Here is a 15,270-nt window from a genome sequence, read left to right as displayed (position 1 = left end):
AGGGGAAGGTGGGACACTCCCCAAGACCATACCCTTTCCCCTGGAGAGGATCCCAGCCCCCACACCCGGAGAGGAAACCCAGTGGGAGGGGGCAGGGAAGCCACCCACAGGCTTCTAAGTTTAGCCCCTGCTCCAGACCACTCCCCTCACCCGCCTCCAAGGCCCAGAGCCAGGCATGACCTCATCCTCCGCTGCTAGACTCCACCCTGCCTGCCCAGAGTCCTGCCTTTGCAAACGGGTGGGGGGCAGCCTGGTGTGTGACTTGGAAAAGAGGAAAGGGGACTAGAGGCTGGCAGCCGTGACAGGGACCAGGAGAGAAAGACAGGAAGCTGCCATACTCGTTGAAGCCTGTGGCCTTTTTATTCATGCCTCCCACCGCATACACCCAGAGACCAGGCCCCTGCCCAAAGCAGAGACAGCAGGGGCCCAGGGCCCCACCCTCCAAGCCCCCTACCCCAGACTGGCTTCTGCTTCTGTGTGCCAGAAGTGCATAAAGTGCTGGTGTGTTGTTATGATCCTCTGGGAAAGGCCAGAGGGATCAAGAGCCCCACCCTGATCCCCACCCCTGGACCCAGGCAGCAGCAGAACTCTGCTCTGGTAGGGCCGGACGTGGCCCTAGGCACCCAGGGTGCTGGGAGGGGCGGGGGGAGGGCCTGCCACCACCAGGGCTGGGGCCTTGGGACACGGATGCAGTCCTGGGCTAGCGGGAACCGGAACAGGGGGCCTTCAGCACGGAGCCCTAAGAGGGTGGGAGCTGGGGGGGGAGGGGTTGTGCACCCCTGTGGAGGGACTTGAGGTGTGGGAGGAGGGAAGGTTTCAGAGAATGGGGCAGCCCCTCCGGCGCTTATTCTTGCGGACCTGGAGGCCAGCCCGAGTGGCCATCTCGAAGACCTCCCGCACCCCCTCCTTGGTCTTGGCTGAGCACTCGAGGTAGCCAAAGGCACTGATCCTGTTGGCCATGTCCCGGCCTTCCTCCGACCGAACGGGCTCCTGGGGGAGGCGGAGGGAGAAGGCAAAAGGAGCTGGTGGGGAGGTGTGTCTCACTGCCACCCCCAGAAGCGCAGTGACCAGAAGAAATCTCTCCAGCAAGCACTCAAGGCCCAGACCCCGGGCAGCTTCAGGGCTTATGTTTACATTAAAATTCTCTCCTTCAGCCCCACACCCATGGTAAACCCTCCTCACCTGAATAGGTACCTAGCACCTCCTAACTGACCTCCCTGCCTCCACTCTTAATCCTCACCCAAGGAAATGTTTATTGACTTGGGGGGGGCGGGGAGAGAAACTTCAATCAGTTGCCTCCCATTTGCATCCTGACCAGGGGCTGAACCCAAGACCTTTCAGTGTACGGGACAGGGCTTGACCCAACCGAGCCACTCGGCCACGGTTCCACTCTCAGTCTCACAGCCACACCGTGTGGCTGCCCGAGTAACATTCCTAACACAGACCTGACCACATCTGTCCCCAGTTTAAAGCCCTGGCTTAACTATCCTCAGGAGAGTCCATACTCTGTATTTCGGCAGCATTCTCTAAGAAAGCGATCCTCTGGCTAGAGAACCAGTGACCAGATCTCCTGCTAAGCCAGCTCCCTCACTCTAGGCCTTTCTTCCAGACACGGATTTTTCTTCTTCGTCTTAATAGCTCCAACCCCAAACACAGACAAATAAAAGGCCCAGTGACTTTGGGCAAGTCACTTCCTTCTCTGATGGCTGCACCAAGCACTGGATCGGACACTAGGGGCCCTTCCGGTTCCCCCTCACCAGGGTGGGCGGTGGGCGCCAGCGTCCCCTCCAGCAGGCTCTGGAGAGAAGGCCCCCTTCCCCTACCCCAGCCTCGCAGCCCCACCCACCTGCTTCATCTTGGCCAGCTCCCTCCGGGTGTGCTCGTCCTGCCTCAGGTCCTTCTTATTGCCCACGAGGATGATGGGCACATTGGGGCAGAAGTGCTTCACCTCCGGAGTCCACTTCTCAGGAATGTTCTCTGCACAGACAAGTCCCAACAGGCGTTGGTGCCCCGTCTTGGGCTAGAGAGCAACCCCCACCAAGCCCCTGGTGTCCCCACCGCAGAGGCTTAGAGGGTATTCAGCATGACAGTCCCTTTCCCAGCTCAAAGCCCCTTCCCTAGCCCTCCCACGGGCCAGGGTTCCCACAGTGAGGGCAGCTAGCAGCCCCCAGCGCCCCTCCCCACAGCCTCGGCCTCGGAGGAAGGCCGGGATGAGCCAAGGCGAGAGCTACCTCGGGTCGGTTGATTCCAAGGGGCTCTGGCCCCCTCCCTCCAGCGCCCTCACCCAGGCTGTCCGGGCTGTCGATGGAGAAGCACATGAGGATGACGTCGGTGTCCGGGTAGGAGAGAGGCCGGAGGCGATCATAGTCTTCCTGCCCCGCTGTGTCCCACAGGGCCAGCTCCACCTGCCGTGCAGGGCCGGTGAGTGGCCAGCCTGAGCGCCCAGTCACCCGCACCCCACCACCTAGAGGTTCTCAGGGAGGCCACTGGTCCTCGAGGCTCACACACAGCTGCTGAGTGCCTGCCACGTGCCAGTAGTGCGATTCACTGCCACCCAACACAGATTAGGGGATTTTTTTAAAATCCTGAGACATCCGTGCACGATCTTTGGGACCTGTCTCACCTGCCACTGTGAGCACCCCTATTACCTAATCCTCACAGAAACCGTTGAAGGAGCCTTGTCATTACCCCCATTTTGCAGGTGGGGGCGCTGACGCTCAGAGGCCAAGGGCGGCTGTGTGGAGAAGCAGGTGTGTTTAGATTTCCTGACTGTGGCTTCACTTCCTGACTTTCATTGGCAACAACAGGGAGAGGGGAGCGGGGCGTGGGTGGTGGAGGAGGACGTCCTGCGTCCACAGGGGCGGGGCGGGGTTCCAGGCGACAGGGGAAGGGGCTGTGCCTTCTTCACCTGCTTGCCGTCCACCTCTATGTCCGCGATGTAGTTCTCAAAGACAGTCGGGACGTAGACCTCGGGGAACTGGTCCTTGCTGAAGACGATGAGGAGGCAGGTCTTCCCGCAGGCCCCATCCCCGACGATCACCAGCTTCTTTCGGATGGCAGCCATGGCTGGGGCTGGCAGGGAGAAGGCCGTGGGGATTTGGGGAGAAGCCTAATGAGTCCAAAAACACTTCTCTGGCCCCCCCCAAGACCTCCCGGGAAACTGAGGCATCCAGCAAAGGGACAGAAAGGGGCTTGCTCGGGCTTATGTTCTTGCCAAGAACCAATTGTTCAGGCAAACTGAGCTTGAAATTCCGTATCTCAGGGCCAGGTCTTCCCCAGTGGGTAAGGACACTGAAGCGGGAGGTAGAAAAACCGGCCACTTGGGAGCCAGACGACATGAGGTCCGACCTAGTCCGGTCGGCAGCGGCGGGACCCCGGACGCGGAGCGGGTGCTCAGGGACGCGTCCGGAAGAGCCGGCCTTCACCTGCTCTACACATCAGGGTTTCCGAACACACCTCACTCGGCACCAGGATTTTGACACTTTTAAGATTTAATAATCGCCAAGATCCAATCTAGAACACACGGTCCTGTCCCTCACCCAGCACAAGCCATGCCCTGCCCCGCCACAAATGTGAAGTCCCTCCCCAAGGCCACAGGCCAGAAGCACAGGCTACCACGGGGTAGGTGGGTAAGAGATACTTCGGGGCAGTTTGACAAAAGTCAGCTCCCTCAGTCCCAGAAGCGTAGAAAGGAAACGGAGAGCTTCCTATTTGCACAAATTAGGAAAGCGGGGCTCACGCACGTATTCAGCAGAGTCATGCAGGCACCGCGTTCAAGGCAGGGCTGTGTGACTTTTCTACGAACCACCCCAGAGGTGGAAGGAGCAGAGGGAGGGAACCCAGACAGCGAGGGCAGCGGCAGCAGCCGGCAGGCTTCCCTGGCCCACCCCACCCCGGTTCCCAGAGCCCCGAGTCACACAAAGGAGGCTCAGTCCCCGCGCTGCCCACAGCCCACACTCGGGCAGCCTGCCTTCCTCCCCCCCTTCCTCCTGGGCCTGGCAGCAACACTGGGTCACTCAGCCTCAGGCAGGGGACAATGACCACACTGTAGGGAGCCACACATCCAAGCGGAGCGACAGAATAACCCACTAGGGAGTCACCTCCACCCACTCCGTGGAACAGCCCCTTCCTCCCCTCTGTCCAGCTCGCTCACCCAAGGCCCTGTGCACCCCTCCCTGTGACTCAGGGCAAGGAGTCAGCTTCCCGGGGTTTCTCCGTCTCCACCCCCAACACGAGCAGCGCGCATCTGCACAGCTCATCACACCTTCCCAGCTCCCCTGCCCCTGAGCTGAGCCTCACTTCCTCCCTCCCAGGGGAAAGGAGCTGACCTCCAGCCGGCTGGAGTTCCCAGGCGCTAGGCCTGGAGGAAGAGAGGGGAGGAGGGTCAGATGAAGTTGAGACTGTTGGAAAGGCTGCTGGGAGGAGCCCCCCAAAAGGAGACAAATGAGAGCCAGTCCCAGGACCGAACAGGCAGGGAGTAGTTAAGAAAGAAGGGGAAGGTAATCTGATCTCTGCCCAAAACCTGGCTTTTTCTCTCCGTCCCACATCCTGTCAAACTGGGCTGAACTCCTTTTCTCCCCACATACCACCACCTCACACCCCTCTCTTGGTCTGCCCTGCACGAAGCCAATATTCCAGCCCAAGGCCCATTCTTTTGTAACAGGGGGGTCTGGGGGCCTCCCCCCACGCCGCACACACATGCTGCAATGAGGGGAAGTAGATATGATATGAGTCAGAGAGAGTTTACAGGAGTTGAAAGTACACAGCCGCATTCTCTCCCACTCAAAAGGGGCTCTCCCTGATACCCCAAAAGACAGGCAAGAAGGCATCCACCATGCCAGTAGATCCCCTCCAAAAATGGAAACCATCCTCCAGAAAGGGGGTTCCTGGAAATTCAATCCTGGTGACCAAATCTCCCCACCCGGTCCCCTCCCTCCCACGAGTTCCTTTGGTCCAGCCGTGTGGGAACAGGCTGGGGTAGCAGCCGAAGCAGGGGATGCGCAGTCTCGGCGGAGGGCAATCACCAGTTGCTCAGGCTTCGGTGTGCCACTACCCTCCCCAGCAGGGCAGTTTAGGTGGCAGCAGGCAGCTGGACGGGGACATGGGCTAACTGGCCTGGAAGCGCCCGGCTCTATCAGAAGCCTTTCCCTTCAGGCTCTGGTTGGACCAGAAGAGCAGCTGGCCCAGGCCAGGACTCTGGGGCCAAAGGCCAAGATAGCAATGGCAACAGCTCCCAGAGAAGCGGCCCCACCGAAATTGCCCCATAGACCCTAAGAGGGGCAATCAAACCCCACCCTGCACCTGGAATGGAGCCTGGAACCCCTGGGGCCTTCTCCGAGGCCAGACAGACGTCCGCCCTTTCCTGGAGCGTTCTCTTCACTTCCAGATGACCCAGGGCCCCGCTGCTCCCTGCCAACCACCCTGAAGGAATCGGATGCCTCCTCCTCAACTGGAAAACCAGGGCTCAGCCTCGGGTCTCCCAGCCCAAACCAGCAGGGGAGTGTGAGGGACAGGGCTGGAAGGAAGGCGGTCCTTACACCTCTCCCTCTCTCCCTCTCTCTCTCTCTCACACACACACGCACACACACACACGAGCAGGATCCTCACTAATCTCCCCTGCCTCCCACCCCAGGCTGGCTCCTGGCACCGTCTAGGGCGGTGTCCAGACCCTGCCGAGTAGTGGCAGCCCCCACCGGTCACACCCCGCCCCTAATCCCGCCATTGCCCCGGCCCCGCCTGGGGAAATCCTACGTCCACCCGGCCTGGGCCCGGACCCACACCCCACCCCAGGTCCACCTCCGGCTGCCGGACCCCGGAACCGCCCGGCCTGCGCTGGGGCTCTCCCGCGGAGCTCCAAGTTGTCCCCTTGCCCGGCGGGGCAGGTTCCGGAAAGCCGGGAGGGGAAGGGAAAGGACTCCGGCTCGGACGCCGGGAGGGACGGGCCCAGCGGGGCAGCTCCCAGGGGCCCTGGCTGTAGCCCAGGCAGGGCCGGGCCGGCCGGACCCCCGCGCAGCCCAGACGCCGCGTCCTAGCGGAGGGAAGGCGGCCGGCACTCGGGCCCCAGGCCCCTCCCCAGCCGGCGCCCCAAGCGGAGAAGGGCACAGTGCTCTCCCGGGGACGAGCTCCCGGGACGCCCCGCACCCCCAGCCCCGGGCCCAGGGTACCTTCCGCTCGGCCGCCTACAGCTGCGCGGCCGGTGCCGGAGGCAGAGACTGACCCGAGGGCCGCGCCCCGCCCTCTTCCAGCCCGCGGAGGGGAGGGGCGGCCCCGGCAAAGGAGGGGCGAGCCCGGGCTCCTCCCGTCCACCGTCCCGGCTCGGGGCCACCCCACGGATGGTCGCCCCTGCTGGTGGCCCGGGCTCGGGGGAGGTGCTCGGACTGGGGAAGAGCGGGCGGCGGGGCCAGGCGACCCCCCGAGGGCTCTCCCCCTGCTCCGCTTCCCAGGCCCTAGGGGCGGACCGGCGTCGGGAAAGTTGAGAGGCGCTCGGGGTGGGGTCTAGGAAGGGCCGCTGCTGCCCTCCCGTGGCCGCCGAGGCGCCGGCGCCTCCGCCACCTGGGACCTCCCGGGAGGCCGGGACTGGGAAAGGGCGGTTTCCCGGGCGCCCGAAGAGGGGCCTGCGGAGAGGCCCACCCTCTGCTTCTGCACGCGTTGCGGAGTCAGTGCAGCCCAATATCACCCCCCAAACCTGAGATCTTTTCAGAAACTTTGAGACCGAGGCCACCGTTCCACTTCCCAACTTCCTTCCTTCCCCCACCTGGAATTTCCAGGAGTCCAGTTCCCACTCACCTATCAAAGGGCGCTCCTGGAAATCCAGATCCCCGGCTGGGAATTCAGTTCCCACCACAGCAGTGTTTCTGTGCCGCTAGGGACACTTCTGGTCTGGTCTGAACGAACGCTTTGGGTTTGTACCTACACGCGTATCACCTTCCCTGTAAGGTGGCTGAGGAGGTGGATGGAGGATGAGGGAGTCTACCAACATTTTACTAGCTCGTGCTGTGTCCACTACACAGCTCTGCCGTTTTACTACTCACCACAGGCCTCTGGGTTACGTATACCAGTCCCCCTTCGCCTGTGAGACACCAAGGCTCAGAGAGGTCACGTGGCTTTCCCCAAGATTTGCGATTTCTATGTAATACAGCAAGAATTCAGACATAGCCCTGCCCAGTGCGGCTCAGCTGGTTGGGCGCCCTCAGGCAAAGTGGAAGGTCGCTGGTTTGACTCCTGTCAGGGCACCTGCCTGGGTTTGGGGTAGCGTCCCCAGTGGGGGCCAGTACAGAAGGCAGCAGATTGATGTTTCTCTCTCCCATTGATGTTTGTCTCCCTCCCTCCCTTTGAAAATAAATAAAATCTTATCAGACATCGGGGTTTGTTTGGCTCTAAAGCTGGTGCTCTGTGCCTGCTGCCCCTCTGCTCCTCCAACCTGTCCCCTTCCCACTGTCGAGCAGGGTGTGACACTTTATAGGTTGTCACCAAATACGTGCTGAATGAGTGTTGGGAGTCGTATAGACCTTGAAGGTCTGGCGTGCCACCCGCACACTCGGTAAATCAGGAAGCCAAGGACCAAGGTCCAGAGCACTTTGGCCCCCGGGCCTCGAGTGAGCGCCATGTGTTCGCTTTAGATCAATCTCTGCCTTCAAAGGCCTTAGTCTGAATTCAGACAAAGTCGAGATAACTAACAGTTACTGAACCCTTACTGCATGGGCCAGGCTCTATGTCCATGAGCCACTTTAGTCCTTACGACCACCTTACGTGGTAGTTATGGTTTTCTCCATTTACTGAGAAGCAAGTTGGGGCTCAGAGAGGTGTCACAGCTAGTGCTGGGTCTGGCCTCAGAACCCAGGCAGCAGGATTCTGGAACCCCAGCTCTGAGCTGCTACTCCACACCGGTTCCTCCTACAGACAGTAATAACAGAAGAGGCAGTCGCTGTACCGCGCGCATGCATGCGCCATGGGACGCCCAGTCCTGAAGGACAGGTGAAGTGTTCGAGGTGATGTGCAGGTTTGAAACGGGTTGGAGCCACCACAGGCTCTCTGCAGAAAGGAAACCCCCGGAGAGTGGTGGTGGTGGTGCAACAGGAGGCTGGAGGAGAAAACAGTGGCCAGGACACGAAGGTCCTCACATGCCACGTTCAAGAGCATTCTTCTGAGTGGCAGTAAGGAGCCACTAAAATGTTCTCTCAAGGGAATCGCCGACTCAGATTCACACTGCAGAAGGGACACTGTGTCTGTTATGTCCCCCGTCTACTGGGGGATGCAGGGGAGGGGGCTGGAGACAGAGGTAGGAGACGAGTTAGGGGAGCACTACGGTAGTGACAGTAGGGGTGCAAATAAGTGGACAGATAGGAGATATTTCAAATATATCCATTAAAAAATCCTTAGTGATGAACTTGATGAGGAAGAGCCACAGGGAACCAACTTCAAGGCGAACTTCCAACGTGAGCAGCTGAGCTGGCGCCCACTGAGGTGACGAGCCAGAAGGCACAGTCTGCTGGGAACACGGTGACTTCGGTTTGAGGCAGGTTGGGCTGCAGCGCCTGAGGGCTGCCCTGCTGTCCCGGAGACCGCAGAGGTCTGGGCGGGAAGTCCCGACTCAGACAACACCAGGGGATGGATGAAGTCACACAATGGAAGACAGTACATGGAGCGGAAAGGGCAGAGGGGAAAACCTGGGAACACCCCATTTTTAGGACCATCCTGGTGCACCTTCTCCCACCCCAAAGCATCTCTCGTTGCCTTTCAGTTTCTAATCAAAGTACACAGAGACACATTTTTATCCATCTGATTTATTTGTCAGTAGCTATAGTTTTGGGTTTAACCAACACCCCTTCTTTAGCTAAATTGTCACTAAAGAAGGTCAGGGGGACAACTTTGGAATTTGGGTTGGGAGCAGGTGAAGCAGGGAGAGGTTAGGATGCTGGTGGGAGGGTCGGGGCCGAGCCCCTCAGGAGTAACAGCCTGGCCCGCCCAGGGGGATGATGAAGACTGAGATGTCATCCCCGGAACCCAGCTTGTTGTTGGGGAGACGCCAGCCACGGTCCCGGGGGGTGCCCCGGGCCCCCAGGACCAGAGCTTGGGCCAGAGCTGTGTACCTGCCAGGAGCACACGTGCACATTCATGTACCGACATGTAATGGGGAGACAGATACACAGGCCCTCATTGCGTCCCTTTGCCCCGTCCTTCCCCACTGTCATCCCTCGCTGCCAGTCAACCCCTACCTGCTGGGGTCATTGGGCTCATAGGTCGACAGCACCCTGTCCACGGTGGCAGCAACCTCAGAGTCACTGGTGACATCCCATAGCCCATCTGTTCCCAGGACTAGCACGTCATCGGGGCAGTGCTCGTACTGTGTCAGGTCGTACACTCGCACCTGATGGGGAAAGCGGGTGGACAGGGAGCTTGGAAATAAGGGACCTGGGGCGAGAGCCAGCCAGAGCCCCGGAGGAGGAAAGGGGAGGTTAAGGAGGCGCCCACAACAGCTCACCTCTGGGAAGCAGGAGAGGAAGGGCTTGATGGGCAGGCTGGAGCTGCAGACCTTGAGGTTGTGGTCTCCTAAGCCCCGGGTTACCCCAATGGTGGCCATCACACGAGCCTAAAGAAAAGGAGGCAGCAGTGCTGCTAACACCCTCCCCCAGGCCCTGAACCCATGGGCCCTCCACCCCTGCCCTCAGGCGGGACCTCCACCTCCCTAAACAACTCATGGCCGGTCCTCCTGCCCTCTCCCACCTCTATCATGGAGTTTACCTTTTTGCCCTCCCCACAGACCAGAGGAAACCTGAGATCCTCCAGCTCGATCTTTTTGTAGGCCCTGGGGAAGGGGGAGTAGAGGAGGCATCACCCGAGGCATCAAAGCCCCTCTCCCCTGGGAGCCACGCCCCTCACATAAACCCTGAGAAGGGCCACATCCCCCCAGCTCCCAGCCTGGCCAAGCCTCCAGATTCCACCTTGCTGCTGGCCAGGGACTGGTTGCGTTGCCATGGGAATGGCCCAGCTTTGAGGGAAGTGTTACCAGCCGGTCATGTTCTGGTCCCGGTACAGCATCCTCTGGCCCAGCTCCTTGGGCTGAACCCTGCGGGGGAACTCGAGGTGGGTGAATTCACCACCCAGCAGCTCTGGTTTCAGGAAGCCCTAGGGTTGGGAGTGGCCAGACAGAGCAGAAAGCCAGGGGTTATTACGCTTACCGCTCCGCCTGGTGTCTAAATGATCTTAATTATAGCAGACTCTTAAATGGAGTTTACTAGGTGCCACACACTGTGTAGCACTGACAGATATTAACTCAGTTACTGAGCACAACAACCCTTAAGGCAGGAACTACTGAAACAAGTTAAGGGAATTGTCCAAAGTCACACAACTAGCGAAGTACTCAAACCAGGATTCAATCCCAGGCAGTCCAGCTCCAGCCAGGGCCAGGGCTTAAAGCTCTAAACCATACTCCTGTCAGGGGCCCTTGCTGCTCCCTCCCACCTCTGCCTCCACTTCCTTCCTCAGCTGGGGCCACAGTGGGAGCCCCAGCGCAGCCCACGCTGCTTCCTGCTGAGGCTTCCATCAGCTCAGCCCCACTCTCCTCCCACTCCTTGCGGTAAGGAGCTGTCTGTGCGGTGCGGGTGGGGGAGTCCTCAGGACCTAGGGTACAGGCACAAGACTCAACGGAGAACAGGAGTCAGGAGTTTAGTTCCTACTTACAAGCAGCTGAAGACGCTGGCGCTCAGTCTCCGGGGTGAATTCCCGGGACATTGGAATGATTTCACCATTCCGGACGATGATGGCTCTGCCCAGGGAAGGGAGAGGTTGGGGTTTAGCTCTCCTCGGCCCCCTCGTGGAGATTTCCAGAAACACCAGGCCTTCCCCATAACGACCCTGAGAACCCCATACCCCCCCCCCCATCTTTCCTCCCCAGGCGGCTCTTTCAGGCCCTCCTTTAGGTCTTCGACCCCTCCCACCCTGCTTGCCTTTGGATTTAAGACCCACCACCTCACTCTTCCGTCTCCCCATCCCACAAAGTGTCACCCCTCTAGTCGTTTTCAGAGCCCACCCCATACCTGCTGTCACCTGCATTGGCCACGTACACCTTGCCTAGCAAGTAGACCACAACCAGTGCACAGCATCCTCCCTCCACTTGGTGGCCTCGCCGCTCCCGGGCCATCTGCTCATCCTGTGGTGTGAGGAAGGGTCAAAGGGCGGAGATGAGGAAGAGGTTCCAGGCATGCAGCCACGCCCCTCATCTGCAGAGGTAAACCCGCCCAGCCAAGCTGGAGGATAGGAAGGGAGACATGGGCAGAGCACGCTCTCCTTCTTCCCCTCTGAACCAAGCCCTCAAAGGTGATCTAGGTTCTCAGGGTCGCCCCCTCAGGCCATCTGACTCCCACATAGAATTGACCAGAGTGTCTATGTATCTAGCTAGCAGGCCCCCCACTCACCATGAGCTGGAAGGCATTCTCAATGGCCCCCACTACCAAGCTCTCGTGGGTCACTTCCTTCTGTGAAGACCAGCAAGACTGAGGACCAACCACGTGAGAGGGATCCGAGGAACCTGGGGTCCCTGGGGTGGACGGGAGGCAGAGGGGAGGTGGCGAGGGGTCCTGGAGTATCTCTACTAGGTCCTTTAGCTGCTCTCGAATGTGGCGATGCAGGAGCCTGGAGGCCATCTCAGCAGCTCCGCCCCCTGCATGCCCATCAAACAGGCCCCAGTAGTAGAAGCAGAGACCCTGGTGGAGAAGTAGAGGACGGTGATTGTGTGTGTGTGTGTGTTATGAAGGGAGAAGACCAAGCCTCTGGGCATGCGTACACACATCAGAGAAGAGGTCAGAGCTCAGTAATCAAGGCAAATTAGATTTATTCACTCGTTTACCAAGGGCCTACTTTGTATCAGAAAGTAAAGCATCAAAAAAGCCAAACTCAGGGGATGCTCACATATTTATGGAGGATGTAATTAATTACCCACACTGGCAAACTAAATCACCCATAAATATGTGAGCATCTACATTTGAAGTGGAAACTAAATTCATACTGATGTGGTAGAATCTAATGGGCCAATGCCAGGGAGAGGCACTCTGTGCCAGATGATGGAAAGCTAGTGAGTGAGGAGGTAGGCCTTCCACATGTTTCAGATTTAAAACCGGATGCCTAGAATCCCTGGGCAGATGTGTCACCCTGTCTTCAGAGGCTAGGAAGGGGGGTGGGGGCTTACCTGCGCTGGGCTAGGCTCCTTAGGTGGCCCTGCAATACTCCTCCGACCTTCCACATACACCACTTCACAGCAAGCCTGGTCCTCATTGTGCCGGCTCTTGCCAGCGTTGATGACCCTGCCAGGCCAGAGTGACCACATCAGGTTGGACACCAGACTGGGCCCTGGAATAACCCCCATCTTAGACATACACACTCTCTCCGGCCTGCTGGCCAAGCTGAGAAAGGTCATAGCCACCTGGGATCCAGGCCAGAGTGAGGAGGAGCTGGGAGGCAGGGCAAGGCACAGGGAGTTCTGTCTGGGTGTCAGGCCCCACCACCTAGTAGAAAGGCCAGCAACAGCACCTGCCTGCCTCAGGTCCCCATCACTGGCTAAGTGGGCATCCCTAACGGTGTTGCAGGCCTGTTGGGGGCATGAGGTTTTACTTCCTCGCTTGTCAAGACCCCATCTCCCACCCTGAAACCCAATCAATTCTCCTAGCGCCTCGTCCACAGCACAGCGCCCTCATAGGCACACCCCACCCTTAACCTAAAACCACCTAGTGAAAGTTTCCACGCTTTGGCAACGAGGAAGTGCTCCAGCCCAGATCCGGAAAGAGGAATAGAAATAGGGTAGGAGTGAAGCCCACCTGGACTGTGCAGGAGTCCGGTAACCACCAACTCTTCCAAAACAGGAAGCTAAAGAGATGGTGGTGGGGCCACGGGTCCGTCAGCCACCACCCTCGGCGACATCAGCACCCCCATCTCCCGGAGCGCTCCGCTTTCCCAGCACGGGCCGCCTGGGAGCAAGCGGGCTGCTTCCACCCGAGGTCCACTTCCTTGCCTGGCCAGCGCAAGTCTGCCCGCGGAGGGGCGTTCAAAGGGGGCCCTCCGCTTCCCCGGGTGACCCCCGTCCCCGCCCCAGGAGAAGCCAGCGGCCGCCAGGTGTCGCGGGCTATTTCTGGGTGTGGAGGGGGAGGGGAACGATAAGAGGACAAGGAACTGGGGCGCGGTGGTCGGGAAGTCCGGGACCGAGTCTCCCAAGCCGCCATCTCCTCTATTAAAAGAGCCCCCCGCTCCTTGAAACTCTTCCTACGATAGCCATTAAACTGCTGGGCCGAGACTGAGAAAGGGTCAACTCATCCTATGGGGGGCCCTACACACTCTGGGCTCCGGGAGGGAACAAGGTCCCTGAGGCGGCACGAGCGAGCGTAGTCAACGACCTGGAAGGTCCTGAGGAAGGCTGCACCGACTGGGGAAAGGGCTGGGAGGAGGTGCGGCCCGCAGCCCAGAGGATAGCGAGGGGTCTGGGAGAAGAGAGCTGCTGGCACCGAGCGCAACGAGGGGGACCACCCCAGCTCCAGGGATGCTGAGGTGGGGAGGGGGTGGGGGTGGGGCTCCCATCCTAATTACGGGGACCCCAGGGACGCTCACTCGGCGTAGCCCGTGCTCCAGGGCAGGCGACGGCCGGTGTCCGGGGGACTTTGCACAGCCCGGCCGGCGTGGTCATCGGCGCGACGCAGCCCCCCCGGACTCAGCTGCAGAAAGGTCGGTCGGGAGAAGCTCGCTCGAGCCTCTGCTGTCTTTGCGGGTGCCGCGCTCCCGCCCCCAGCCTTCGCCGGAGGGCTCTTGGGCGCTTCTGCAGGGGCGGCGGGCAGCGCCGAGGTCGCGTTGGGCTGGTCGGGAGACTTGGGGCGCGGGGGCGGGGCGCCCCCGGAGCTCACCAGGTGCGCCACGGCTGAGCGCACCCGGTTTAGCATGCTGCCACCCTGCCCCGCCCTCGGCCTTGAGCCCGCCCCCTAGGGCTCGCGGTGGGCGGGGCTCGCTCCCGCCCGCTACCCTCTGCCATTGGCTCCCGGCGGGCAGGGCGGGTTCCTGGCAGAGCTTCCTCCTGCTGTGGGCCACCCCGGAACCGCCTCCTCGGCTCAAAGCCTCTTCCCTCCCCGTTCCGCCTTAGCCCCGCCCCCGTTTCTTTCGGGAAGGATCGGACCGCTGTGGTGGTGCGGGGACGGAGGGAAGGAAACCCTATTTTAGCCGTGCTCTAGATTAGACACCAGTAGAACCTCCCCATTGTGACGGGAGGGTGGTGTCTCCTTGCCCTCGGTTCGCTGTGGCCTGTCTGCCCGAAGGGTGACGGCGCTGACGACCTCGAGCGAAGCCAGCCGCTTCGGGACCACCAGGTGTGAGTCACCTGCTGTGACAACACCTCTGGCTGGGGCGGCTGGAGTGAGAGTGAGGGCGAGCGAGCTGGAGCTGGGTGTGGTGGGGTCTGGAGCCGCGATCATGCTGGACTCGGGAGCTGCAAGTTCCCGGGCTCCGTGAAGACCACCTCGATCTGGGAGAGCGGTTGCCGTTCCTGCTCCACTTTCCTTCTCAGCACCCGATTTCCCCCGCAGTTAGACCTTCCCTGACAGTGGCAGTACTAGTTAGTAAGGATAACAACAATAACTACCATTTGGAGGACTTACTACTTAGGAGGCCCTCTGCGAAGTACTTTCCATATATTAGTCCATTTATACTACATACCAACCCTTCAAAGTAGGTTTTTACTTTGTTTCTTTTTACCGATGATGCTCCTGTCATTTTATATGACTTACCCTAAGAGGTCACACAGCCAATCTAATATTCACACCCATGGCAGTCCTTGGACGCCCAAAAGCAAGAGCCAAGCTGATTTGTCGAGATCAGGGAGAAAGGGTTAAGAGGGAGGTGGGTGGTAGAGAGAAGAGTCGGGGTTCCTCCTCTCCCGCCCTCCCTCCTCTTAAGACAGAGGCTGCAGCCTGGGGATGCTGAACAAGTTCCGTGTCTGCCGCCAGGGGGAGGCAGAGGCCAGGTTAAGCTTCCTGCCGGGAAGGGGACTTTGGGATGGGAATTGATTACTAGGCCTCCAGAGATGCCTGCTACCCCACCCACAGCACAAATGGGCACAAATGGCCCTAATGCAAGTCAGTGGTAGCACCCAGCTCATGGTAGGGACTCCACCTCTAGACTTTGGAGTCAGCATGCTTCCTGACCATAAGACTCTCTGTGCAGGGGCTAAACAGTGCCCCCCCCAAGGGTGTTTCCTGGCAGCTTCCAAATAAAAATCTCACGATGATCATTCAGTTTTTT

The 15,270-nt window shown here is 59.8% G+C and overlaps 2 protein-coding genes across 2 annotated transcripts; both read right to left on the bottom strand.

Annotated features, from left to right (window-relative positions):
- Positions 1 to 335: 335 nt before the first annotated feature.
- RHOC (ras homolog family member C) lies at positions 336 to 6,322 on the bottom strand. Its single transcript, XM_045816545.1, has 5 exons — positions 6,165 to 6,322; positions 2,909 to 3,072; positions 2,285 to 2,405; positions 1,847 to 1,977; positions 336 to 990 (listed from the first exon to the last, which is right to left on the bottom strand). The coding sequence occupies exons 2-5, from the start codon at positions 3,062 to 3,064 to the stop codon at positions 817 to 819; spliced, it is 582 nt and encodes a 193-aa protein (XP_045672501.1). The 5' UTR covers positions 3,065 to 3,072; positions 6,165 to 6,322; the 3' UTR covers positions 336 to 816.
- Positions 6,323 to 8,767: 2,445 nt separating this feature from the next.
- On the bottom strand, positions 8,768 to 13,933 carry PPM1J (protein phosphatase, Mg2+/Mn2+ dependent 1J). Its single transcript, XM_045816845.1, has 10 exons — positions 13,594 to 13,933; positions 12,185 to 12,299; positions 11,415 to 11,702; positions 11,037 to 11,149; positions 10,681 to 10,765; positions 10,007 to 10,125; positions 9,742 to 9,805; positions 9,482 to 9,589; positions 9,216 to 9,367; positions 8,768 to 9,089 (listed from the first exon to the last, which is right to left on the bottom strand). The coding sequence occupies exons 1-10, from the start codon at positions 13,917 to 13,919 to the stop codon at positions 8,942 to 8,944; spliced, it is 1,518 nt and encodes a 505-aa protein (XP_045672801.1). The 5' UTR covers positions 13,920 to 13,933; the 3' UTR covers positions 8,768 to 8,941.
- Between the last annotated feature and the right edge of the window lie 1,337 nt (positions 13,934 to 15,270).

Source organism: Phyllostomus hastatus, unplaced genomic scaffold, assembly GCF_019186645.2.
Source record: "Phyllostomus hastatus isolate PE091 unplaced genomic scaffold, TTU_PhHast_1.1 phas_scaffold_216, whole genome shotgun sequence".
NCBI classification, from domain to species: Eukaryota; Metazoa; Chordata; class Mammalia; order Chiroptera; family Phyllostomidae; genus Phyllostomus; species Phyllostomus hastatus.
Note: the sequence above shows the minus strand (reverse complement) of the source record. Positions and strands in the feature narration are given on the sequence as shown.

Bases quoted from the DNA above. Each gene is read 5' to 3' on its own strand.
- RHOC (XM_045816545.1), bottom strand. From the start codon at position 3,064: ATGGCTGCCATCCGAAAGAAGCTGGTGATCGTCGGGGATGGGGCCTGC. The intron at 2,406-2,908 runs GTGAAGAAGGCA...CCTGCACGGCAG, and splicing joins TAGAGGTGGACGGCAAGCAG to GTGGAGCTGGCCCTGTGGGA. The intron at 1,978-2,284 runs GTGAGGGCGCTG...TTGTCTGTGCAG, and splicing joins CGACAGCCCGGACAGCCTGG to AGAACATTCCTGAGAAGTGG.
- PPM1J (XM_045816845.1), bottom strand. From the start codon at position 13,919: ATGCTAAACCGGGTGCGCTCAGCCGTGGCGCACCTGGTGAGCTCCGGG. The intron at 12,300-13,593 runs GTGAGCGTCCCT...CTGGCCTGGCAG, and splicing joins TGGAGCACGGGCTACGCCGA to GGTCATCAACGCTGGCAAGA. The intron at 9,368-9,481 runs GTGAGCTGTTGT...TTTCCCCATCAG, and splicing joins TCCTCTCCTGCTTCCCAGAG to GTGCGAGTGTACGACCTGAC.